Raw genomic sequence first — 12,720 nt, 5'->3', positions numbered from 1 at the left:
ATAGACGGTCATTTGACACATCAATATCAATTCATAAAGAAATATCTATCAAAAGAGTATACAAAAAAATGACAAAGTACATAATAAAATCGAACTTTAAATATCACACCTCTTTAAATCGTAATGGAGGGTTTGTTCTACTCGCCCAGGTGAACATTTTATCATTTTTAGAGTACCCTATCACTCTGTGACCCCGTCCCCGGGGCACTAATCGCCCTTTAGATCATATACACTTTTAGAATGTCGTATAGAACCATGCTACCATAAAGGCTTATTAGCATTGATCTAATCCTATTTCGGATCAGTGTTAATGCATTGTTTCTTTGTAAGTTACAAGGTTTGGTATATGTCGCCGTACCGACAGCCTACACGTTTCACTCGTCGATAGCCATCATTAGAAAACATGCAAGATATTTCAGTTGTTCATTTCAATTTTTGACTTTCCGCATACAGAATGCTACATTTTTAAGCAGGTGTTTCCTTACTTTGTATATTAAATATTTATTTCACTCATCCAAACACAAGCTCAATACAAGAAGATATGATTAGGGATTTAGGAGACACCAAAACAAAATGACAGACATCATCAACCCTTATAAATGGGAAAAAAAAGCAAACATGTTGTTTCAAGGGTAATTCCTGCACCGCATGTGGCACTTTTCTTAGTATTTCAGGTCAACTTTAGGGATTTATATTGGTCTTTCACAGAGAACGTTCCATATCTATTTTGATAAAATTAACGTTAAATCTTTTCAATGAAACGAAATTTAGATACAAATACAAGATATTTCATGAGCATTATAAGTAAATAAAAATAAAAATCCTAAACAAGTATAAAAAGGAATCAGATAGCAAAGCAAAACAGGAGAAAAGCAATCTATACATGACAGTAAACGCACAAGCGGTTTTCAAATTTTAGCGGTTTTTGCGCTTCAAACATTGCCCTTAATTATGATTGCGCTGTAAGTTTCTGTATATAATTTGCTGTTGCATATTTTGTGAGTACGCCAATTCATCAAAACTCTTATATGATCGGTCCATATTTGATAGTATGCTTAATTTGAGCTCGCTAAAATATGTACTTTTACAGTAAGCAGAACAGGAAAGGTAACAATGCATGTCCCCTTCATGTCTCATACGGCATTTTACAAAATGTCAAATAAACTTCAGTACATGAATTATGTATAAATACAGTGAACACACTCTTACGCTGGGTGCATTTGTTACATTGTAATGTAGATATTTTAACACTACATCAAAAACAAAGATACGAAATCAGTTGTCAAGGCGCGTATTATGCTTGTTTAGACGAAACATTATACTAAAAAACATACATTAGTAGGATACAACAAGTGAAAACGTGAATCACCCTGGAGCCACATCGATTTTTTTGTTAAATGATAATCGCTAATTTGAACAAGTGTATCCTTATTATGCATTAAACTAATGGTAACATTTCCAGAATTTTAGAGCTGAATCCAACACATGTATTTTCTCCTGCCCACACAACTCCAACAATCCAGGTGGAGTATAAAATGGTCTGAGATGGATGTTGCAGTACTGCTGTAGCATTCAAGTGAGGTACTATAAATGATACCGTTAAAAGCACGGTCCCACTATACAGAACACATTACATCTCCAGCACACACGCAGTTATACACACATAGGGAGATATTAGCCAGGTGGCATATTACTAGTTGTCAGCGCCTGATAAAGCAGCTCCTGCAAATTCCTCAACATTGTATTGATTTACGTATATGCTAATTGTATTAATTGTATATCTATGTACCGTAAAGCGCTTTAGATTGGCTTATGTTAGGTACATAGGGCGCTTTATCAAATGCTGTATATTATTATTATTATCATTATCATTATGTATCACGTAATAATATATATGTATATGCTATTTTTTCTTTTTGATTTATTCATTAATTCAATTTATTATAATTGTCATTCATCATTTCTTCATATTTCATTCATTTATTCGTCTTTTATTCATTCGGTCAGTTATTCATTCATATAGCCATTACATCTTTGTTCATTTACTCCATGAATTGTTCATGCAAACATAAACATGCATAACTAAATATGCACTACATTCAATGGTGTATAAAAAAAAACCCTCAGTAATCTAATATATGTATAAATGATTTCTCTCTTTTTCATTCATTCATTTATTCATTTATTCATTCAATCATTCAATCATTCATTCATACATTCATGGTCTTTTATCAGCTTTTCATACTTCATTCATTCATTATTTAATTCATTAATTCATTGAGTCATTCGTTTAGCCATTATTCCTTTGTTGATTTACTGCTTTAATTGTTCATGGAAACATACATTTTCAAAGCTTCATTCTTATATTTAGTATCCTTATTCCTTTTTGGATCCATATTTTTTTTACTTTTGCTTTGCTGTTTGTATGGTTCTGTTGTAGTTTATTGCTGGTATTTCCTTTTTAATTCAAGCTTTTGTATCCACAAGTGATAAGGGTATGCTATGTTTGCCTGCTATACTCAACAAAAAGGACAGTATTTCTTTCAAGGGTGTGCAATACATTCATTGATGTACACAACATATAAGTAATCTAATATCTTGCAAGTAACAGAAAGTAAGTGAGAAGTGAGAAGAAATCTACACTGAGTAGCATTCGTTTAAACAAATTTTATCGATGAATGACAATCAAAAGGATTGGACACATTGGGCCCGTAACATACAATAGTAGTATTTCATGCCAAATAACGACGACCTGACAGCCAAGTTAATGTCGGTAACATTGGGCCGTGTAACGTTGGGTACACGAGTACAAGCTTAAGGGGTTTAACGGTAATTGGAATCAGTGGGTAAGTGATCTTAGAACACATTTCGCTGTGGTATTAAAATCGGTTGAATTAACGCTGACATTACGGATTGGGAATCTTCGAGCATTTAAGATTTTGAAAAAAAATAAAAAAAAAATAAAAAAAATAACAATATATATATACTGTATAATAATCATTAATTCAATTTATTGTACAACGATTAAAAAACTATTTTTTTTTAAACTTATATTAATCAATCTTGTTTGCCTGTATGGGAGCGCGAATAGGATCTGAATCGTTTATGTTCAAATTGTTTAAAGACTGGAGGATTGCCGAATAGTCTATTTCTTTCTTTCTTTTTTTCTTTTCTTTTTGCAATTTGTAAATCAAGCAATGGGACGTAAATAAGCATTATAACCAGCAATCACGAGTAAGGGAACTTTGATTCCTCCACGGTCCTATATTATCGGGACAACGAAAGGTTTGTGTTAAAATATATGATTACTTTTCCAGAAAGGGGGAAGCATGGTTATGAAACATCAAAGATGATGAAATATCCCGGTACAAAGCATGTTTACACGACTTCATAATTCAAAGACAGGCCAGGACTGAATGTTCAGGAGGTTACCCACATGTAGGCAATATCAGAATGTTTACCAACTCCTTGCATGTTTATCCAACGTCCAAGGATTGGAAGAAGATAGAGTGGGTATCGGAGAATTTCTTCCTAACGATCTCGGTCCAAATTAATTGTGGGTTTTCGTATATGATGTAAGGTCCCTTTACTTCCGTTTGACAATAACTGTAGCACAATTGGGCCACGACACTTCCGTTGACGAGGTACCTCATTCGATTCGAACGATAGTATAACATTCTGAAGTCCAATGTTTGAATCCCGATATAGATTTTTTCCCCACTCAGAAGTCTTTGTTGATAAAATATTTTTTTACCACATCTTTATCATTTCTCATAAAAGTCTCTCAGCTATGTTTTTCTTATCAGAATGATTCATCAAAGCGATAGTTGTGTCAGAAACAAAACACAGTTTCCAACACTAAGTTAACCGTTTTTGGCATTACTAAGGGGATCCCATGATTTTCAATAATAACACAATATTGTAAATGAAGACATCCTCAAATGATCGACGTCGTTTTGACAATAAAAAATAACTAGATCATTAAACAGTTCATATGCTACTTTCTCCATAATAAATAATTGTTAGAACGCACCTGTATGTGTTTATATTTCGAACCTAGGTATGGGATTTTCATGTACTTATTAAAACTCACTACAATAAATCCGATATACCTCAAACACAGCTTGTGCTGTAAGTATGTTTAGTAGGTACCTACCGAATACGAGCCTATTGTGCACAAAATCAAATACAACATACCTAAGAAATATGAGTACTATATAATAACCGAACTCGAGATAAAATGCAGAGTACCTAATAAATGCAAGTATATGAGAGGCAAACTCAACAACATATACAACATACCTAATAAGTACAAGGCTGTTTCAATAGGCGAATTCAAGGTAAAATACAACATATCTGGCAAGTACAACAAATTATTGTTACACTACGTCATACGTAAATAAACAGCAAATACGCATATATGATAGGCGAACATGAAGTAAAATTCACCATACATAACAAGTACAATTCAATGTTAAAGGCAAACTCAGCAGAACCTACCAAATGCAATTCTTTAATAGACAAAGTGCTCTTTACGAGTCGTTGTGATAGGTAAACGCGCTTTGTGGTATCTTAACTTATTAGACGACAGCCTACAACCATGTGGTAACCTATATTTGTTGTTGCGGCATAGCCTACTGTTGTGATGATTTGGATGTTAAACTCCAGGCATACGTTTTTTGTTTCAAAGAGTAACACCGGACAGCCGGATGGTTGGAATTTCATGTATCAATCTTGTGGTAAATTTATCGGGTGACAAATCACTGGCATTATATATTACATAGTACACTTTCAGGTATACATTTTTTATAACAAAGATACCACGTATCTGGCTACTGGTCTTGAAATTTGACTATCAGCTCATTGGATATCATGTATACATCCGGGCTATAAACGAGTTTTATTTCGTTAAATTAGACGTATAAAAAAATGAATAATCGATACGAATTCTCTTAACAGTCACACATTAACCAGTTTATGAGAATACATGTATATACTAAGTATGTAAGTTTCAAATTAACAACTGAATCGCAAGGGCTTGATTTCAATAAAGTATCAAAAACAAATAAATATTAAATGTAAAATAGAAAATTATGAATAGCTTCGACATAAATTTTACAATCTATTATAACATAAATAATTATGAAACATCAAGAGTTTCTAAAACAGCCTGAATAGCACATGAAAAAGATATGCACTTAATAAATGTATTCATTTTTTCAAGCTGTTGAATAGATGATAGGTAGTAAAACCTAATTATATTTATATAATTCAGTGATACATTGTATATCGAAGGAAACTTAACAAAAACAAAATAAAAGACTATCATGTTATATTCGGGCGGTACGCGAGGCGGTCAATTAACGAGGGTCGGTATATTGAAGTTTCATTGTGTGGAAATATTATGTGAAGTACAGTGTCCCCTGGACATTGTGTGAGCAGCTTTAAGAGATAGATTGACATAAACAATTGTATTATTTCTAAATCATTTTGTCCATTTTGATATTTATTTATTTCTTGATTTTCTGATGGCGGTTTAAACTAATTGAACCATATGTCCATATAAGAAATTTAAAAAAAACTTTTAATCATAAAAAAATCAAAGAAGACATGAAGGCAAGCCATTAGATTATGGGAGAAGTCAAATAATATAAATCTCCGAGATGAGAACAACTACAGAAAGAAACATAATACAGAAAAGTCAATATGCAAAAGGAAAAACACTTATTTAACATATTATTATACTTACCTTAATTATAACACAATCTGTGTAGGAACGCACTATATCATGACTGGCTTACTGGCTGGTGACGTCAGAAGTATGTAGTTTTCTTCAATACGATAGGGCCGGTCAAATTCCATCAAAATGTAAACGAAAATATTCCAAAAATGAATAGTACCAATTTGCCAGAACACTCCTAAAATGGATAAAAAATATTGTTTTCATAAAAGACAAATGGTAGAGCTGTACTAGTGTTGATTCTAACCGAGCGTAATGGTTAATGGTTGGTCTCTATTCAGTGGAGATTTTACCTTAATCTTCCCAAAGAGGCTTTTATTTTTCTCAATGGCGTGCTATTATCCCTTTGTTGGAATGTGTTCATGTGTATTCGTTTTGGCATCTGATAACACGAATTTTGATTTAATGGATAAAGAACACGATTAAAATGAATCTGAACGAATACACAGTTTCAAGTGTGAGGATGCAGGACACATATGTTTATATAATACATACAATCCCAGACAATCAAACAGAACATGTTCTTTGCCAACTACCCATCTCTGCGTTAATATGCACTAGTACCTTCAAGGCTTTTACGTCAATAATTATTCATTGAAGGATGTTATGACATCAATAATTTCCAAAGTGCTTTACATACGCGGTGATGGTAGTGATATGAAATTCACTTACTCTAAAAGAATAGAGTCCAACGCGTTTCGACTGTGTCAAGGAATTGAAAAGTTATTTCTGTTGTATTAATTTATGGTACATCCCAAGTATGTATGCAGAGGCTTAAAAAGTCGCGGGCGTGCTGAATGAATTTTGTAATTATGTGTTGTAAAAATGATACTTTCATAACAAGTTTCACCGTCAGCGCATTGGATAGGCTTACCATTTATAATCACGAAGTCTGGGTATTGTTTAATTCGTGAAAAAGGAAAGTTATATGAAAATGTTTTTCGCATATAACGTTTAGTCAATTGGTTGCAACTCTTAGTCAGAAAACTGGCGAATAAACAAGATAGAACTCTGAGAATCTAATTTGATGAAGCATTGCCCGTTTTAGCAATGATTGATTTCACCGTCAATTACTGGGTTTTTTTTACACGCTAGACGATTTGTTACATGTCAGTGAAAACATTGAAATGACATCACCCTTTATATGGATATGACGTCAAACAACAGTTTGTTGGTTGACACAAACTTTAAACCAACATTTTATTAATTACAGAGTACCGCAGGCATGTACAAGAGATGGATAATTTCTTTTGCGATGTCTATTTGATTTATATGTACTTTCTTGTCACTCCGTTTAATGTAACATATGCTGTCTTATTGAATAAAAAGTGCTTAACTTGAAAACGTTTTAATAGATTTCTATCAAATCCGTTGTAGGTTTTTTTTCAGAAACTGAGTTGCTCGATCCTTTAGTTTCACATTCAAATATATTAGTGAAGCTTTGTTGATTAATAAAACATACTTCGAGAAGACAATGTGTCTTATTTTTATCCTCCGTAGCTATAACAACTCGATTAGACCAATCAACTTTACCGACTAAGCCAGAGTGTCATAATTTTACTGTAGATGCTGTAAGTAACGATAAAAATGTGAAATTTTAAAAGTTTTAATGTTTTTTGTTGCCACATTTGGTACCGGAAATGCCACTTTTCTGGAACAGTGGTTTTCCTCATCACTTTTCTTTAAGTTCATGATGTTTTCCCTTTTGATTAAGTGTCTTCTTTGTTGCATTATAGTGTGCTGACTTCATACCAGGGTACAGATAATATACTGCTGAGCAGCGTACACACTCTTTTTTACTAAGACTACTAAAGGAGATAAGTGAAACGTTGTCGGGGTGGGTTTTTTTGTGTTTTTTTCTCAATTTCGAACAGTGCAAAGCATACATAATGAACATGATCTTATTCCTTTAAAATATGTCCATTTTATTCGTTTTGTGTGTGTTTGTTTTAGAGGTGTTAGGGGGTGAGTTATCTTTGTATAGTTACAGATAAAAAGACAAAACATTTCAAATAATACAAATTACACAAATACATTTAATAAACGAATTTATATGTAAATGTACAATACTGTTGAAAATCTGCAAGTTGCAATTTAATATAAACATACAAATGTATCAATATTGATTGGAATATTAACTGAATATGCACTGACGAACATTTGCACTGTGAACATAGGAATATTATATGTTTGTCCATTTCTAAAACGTCTTGGCATTTGAGTTCAGTTTGTTTACACAAGGGTACACTTCGTGTGTATTGCACACAATTGTTTGGTTTGCAATAGCACGTGCTTAGCATATGATTGGTCACAAAAATTGACCAATGAAATGTGTCGTTGCAACTCCTGCATGTATATACTCAAAGCATAGATCCATTTTGAGAACTGAAATGATATTAACAGATGCTGTCATTTGTTATCATTTTTTAGAAATCACTTCTTATCAGAAGTACATAGTATACATATTGATATTAAATATAAGCAAACATAAATCACACGAAAAGACAACATAGGTTTCACTGTCAGTTGTCCCTTGGAACCGTCATTTGATCAGAATCATAAGTATACACCGAGGTTATAATGGCTTTCCTGTTTTTTCAAGCTAATCGTTTGAGCCTTGTTATCTTAAACAATGATTTTTTTTAAATGAGTGATTTTTTTCGTATGTTTCTAGGATTATACGTAGCACAGACCTGCGTTTTATAACGTGTTAACCTAACAAAGCTTTGCAAGTTTTAAACATAGATAACATTGAAGCATTTGGGTGTGAAATTGATAAATAATAATATAGAGAACCAATCGCATCTACGGTCTGACGCAAACCACATTTGAAAATAAAATATTTATTAAGGTTTGTAAGCATGAATCCGTCGGCATTTTGAAGTACGTTACTCTTCACAAAAAGACGCAGCATTGTGACGATGGTCAACCGACATACGTTACAGGTTCTATTGGCGCTAGTGTCAATGGTGCATGCCACTGTTGCCCAGACGGGTGATGACCTTAAGACTTTACACGACGAGTTGTTCATTACTCGTTCCTATCGGAATGTCGTTCCACCTTATAAAAACCTAAACCAATCTATAATTGTACTTGTTGCATTCTTTCTAAAAGGAATCAACCAACTGGATGAGGTGGAGGAGAAATTAGCCACCACGGCATATCTTGAGCTAGCATGGAACGACGCATTCCTGTCATGGAACAAAAAAGACTTTCACGACATCTCGTACTTTTACGTGCCTCAGAACGCTGTATGGAAACCGGATATCTCCTTACAAAACGGTTTCACTAAATTGAAGGAGCTTGGTGATGACGTGATTCTTGTGAAAGTGAGTTATCGTGGAAGAATATATTGGAAACCGTTCGAAGTATTTGAGACAAAGTGTGACATAGACATAACAAACTTTCCCTTTGACCATCAAAATTGCAAGCTGATTTTTAGGATGTGGACATCGCAGCCACAAGACGTAAAATTCGCGTTAAAGAATCCGGCACTCAATACGCAGTTATACGAACCCAACGGGGTTTGGGAACTCACCTCAACAAAGATCGAGCTAACTTATGGTGACGTCGTCGTCTCTTTGATTCTGCACCGCCGACCTGAATTTTATTTGCTTACTCTCATTTGTCCTATCATATTACTTTCTGTTCTTGCCATTTTCACATTCGTCATTCCTGTCAACAGTGGAGAAAAAATGGGGTACAGCATGACTGTCCATTTGGCGTTTGCCGTATTTCTCACCATCGTCAGTACTTCTCTACCGGTCAACTCTCGGACCACAGCATACCTGGCCGTGTACTTGATCAGCCTACTGGTCAAGGGGTCTGCAATCGTTATATTGACCGCTGCCCAGGTTCGCCTGCATCATCGCGAAGATAACCTGCCTCCGAGCTTACGTCGTGTCATCAAGATCAGGAGAAAGCTGTCTATTTTGTCTTTGAGACGGGTGCAACCAGCAACGGAAAATGAAAATACGGAAACGTCATCTAACAGCGAGAAGACGGAGAACAGCGTCCACTCATGCCCAAACCTGATTGACGCGGAGAAGTATTCAGATATTAGTTTTCCTCCGGATGCAAGCAATAAATACGAGGACGACGAAACCGAATGTTTTACATGGGCTGACTTCTCAAAGGCTTTGGATTTCTTCTTCTTCTGCTTCTTCTCCATTGTCTCCGTGATTTTGGCCATCGTGTATTTTACGGCAGTTCTGTGAAAAATGCTTCCCAGTATCGATGATACGAATGTCAATTGGACTTGTCTTGTTTATTGATATTGTCAACGATAATAGGAACGTTATGTACTGGTTAACAAATGCTTCTGTCGAGATGCAAGCATAGGCATCAAATTTCGAGGATACCAATTTTTCTATATTTCTGAGGTCAACAGGTCAACGAGTCCAATATACACTTGTGTCCGTGATACAGGTCTCTCTTGCCAAGACTGTGAAAGACCTTGATGTTTTTCATGAAAGGTTATTTATCAAGGAACCCTGTCCCACTGCGGGTAACTTACTAGATATCTCTACTGTGACTGTCCCACTGTAGGTAACTTACTAGATATCTCTACTCTGACTGTCCCACTGTCTTTGGTGTTTCTTTGCACTAAGAACACTTTTTCTCTCACAAACAGTCCGCAATTTATGGTGTTCTTTCGGAAATAAATTATCAATGCTATAGTTATGCCAGAAAAGTTTCCAATCCATAACTACTGTAACATAGTTTGCAATTCAACCTTGAAAAAACCTTGAACAGTCCTATAATTCTACTCGTTGCATTCCATCTACAAGAGTTCATCATTCTGGATTGGTGGTTTTGTGTTCAGAGACAGGCATCTTATATCGAGGACACTAAAAATAATTGTATTTCTGATGTCGACGGTTTTAATCTTGTATATAATTGTGAAAAACATGTTACAAAAATGTAACTGTGTCTGTGATCTGAGTATTACACTCGCTTTCTGTATTGATAACGACTTTTATTTTTTTGATGATTTCTTCGGTATATACCATTGAGGAATGTTTCAAAAGGCAAATATGTAAGTAATTAGGAATCTTGTAGCACAGTATCACAATAAAGATGTTAACATCATATTCTTACAAAATATCATAACGTTTTGTTGAGAATTTTGTTTATGGTAAGAGTATCATCTCTTTGTTGTAAGTTTCAAAATATATAGTAGTACTAGGAATATTGGAAAAAAAACATCCAATTGATAGCTATTTTACAGCTTTCCATTGTTTTGTGATAACGTGTCCAACTATATGGTAGATAACATAACTGTTTGTTATATATTTTTGAAGAATTTATTTTCTTAGATATATTACGTTAATTAACACACTATGGGGTTTGCCAACTTTCCGTTATGTAGAGGATGAACATAAAAAACACACAAAATTATTTCACCTTAAATTGTTTTTATAAAATATAAAGTATTCCAAAAATGAATTAAACAGTACCAAATAATTTGTTTGTCCTTCTAGGACTCGTCGGGCCAAAAGCATGTTATTCCAAAGGAATAACGGGATTTCTGCTTCATTATACCAACTTTAAATATGTCATTGCACTTTTAAAATTCATTAATGAAGGATAAAGTGTGTCAAAAATGAATTACACTATATCATACATCTGTTTGTCCTTCTAATACTCTAGGCGATGCTAGTGGACAAAAAGATTGAAATCCAAATTGGTCTACTACTGTATTGAAGTGTGAATATTATGAACCGTACCTCCACTTAAAAGAGATTATTCGTAGAGTTATCTTTTAGGTCGGTATGAAGGTCCGTCTAATCGCAACGTTACTTACCAATTGCAAGACAATCTCACCCAGGGATATCAGAAGTTAAGCAATAATTATACATATATGGTTACAAAATTATTGCGATATTGTCCCAGTTGTATATACAGTTACAAAGTGTTTAACATCTATCAATCCACAGAGAGTACAGTTACAATTCTACCTGCATTTTGACGCTTAACGACTAGCTAATTAATCATGAATATACTATAGTAATGTATAACACACTGTAAAAATACTCATTTTAGCGGACTCAAATTTGAGCGAATTATTGAATTTCAATAGATTAGCGCATTGAAAAAGTATCGCACTCAAATTGAAATTCAAACAGAACTATAAACAGAAACTTCAATTAGTGCTGTCATAATTTAGCCTAAGATTCAAAGTGCGAAAAGCGCTAGAATTAGAGTACCTTTAGATATTCCGTCTTTGCGTATTGCAGAGTTATCTTCTCTTGGGAGCAGGTATTGATTGTTACGTCACTTGTTTGTGAGAGTAACGTCATCAATTTTTGAGAAAACGACGTAATTTTCTCACACAAACCAATGACGTAACAATCAATACCTGTTCACAAGAGAAGATAACTCTGCAGTACGCAAATACAAAATATACGGTTTTTACAACATAAATCGCTGTATACAGCTGTCATATTCCGTTGCGCTTGTAACAATATTTGCAGATTCTTTTTGAATAGTTTCATATTGATCGATAAGAAGGAGAGAGGTGAGCCCCAGAAGACAGCAGTATACTCTAAGGGTTTCCTTATGTAAGATACCTATATATTTATCACGCCAATTTTTGTCAAGAGCAACTGTTATTTTTTCTTGGCACTGTAGTTCTTAATGCATTCGAAAACATTCAATACGATCGTTCTAAGTGTGTTCTGGTTTAAAAAGAAACAGATATGTGAGTGTAAGTTTATTTAATTGATTTTACATATTTTTCTCCATTTAATTTGGAAGATTTGGTAATATTTATTTTGTACGTTTACAAAATGGAATTCTTATTCTTAGCGTTACAATTTTCTCATTTTGAGGGAAACCTATCAAGAAGCGCAACAATTCACTACATGTAGATAAATAAGTAGTCATGTAGTATAAGAACTACCTCTCATTAACTGCATAGACATAAAACATTGTTATGAAATAGAAATATGGCAATGCATTAAACTTAAGGATAGAAA

General features: G+C 34.0%; 1 protein-coding gene across 1 annotated transcript; it reads left to right on the top strand.

Moving 5' to 3' along the window:
• The first annotated feature begins 8,661 nt into the window (after positions 1-8,661).
• On the top strand, positions 8,662-9,957 carry LOC110467037 (neuronal acetylcholine receptor subunit alpha-3-like). The gene has a single exon (XM_021523903.1). The coding sequence runs from the start codon at positions 8,662-8,664 to the stop codon at positions 9,955-9,957; it is 1,296 nt and encodes a 431-aa protein (XP_021379578.1).
• Positions 9,958-12,720: the final 2,763 nt, after the last annotated feature.

The sequence above is a fragment of the Mizuhopecten yessoensis genome, unplaced genomic scaffold, assembly GCF_002113885.1.
Source record: "Mizuhopecten yessoensis strain PY_sf001 unplaced genomic scaffold, ASM211388v2 scaffold11155, whole genome shotgun sequence".
NCBI classification, from domain to species: Eukaryota; Metazoa; Mollusca; class Bivalvia; order Pectinida; family Pectinidae; genus Mizuhopecten; species Mizuhopecten yessoensis.
The sequence above is the reverse complement of the archived record's forward strand: the minus strand, read 5'-3'. Positions and strand labels throughout refer to the sequence as shown.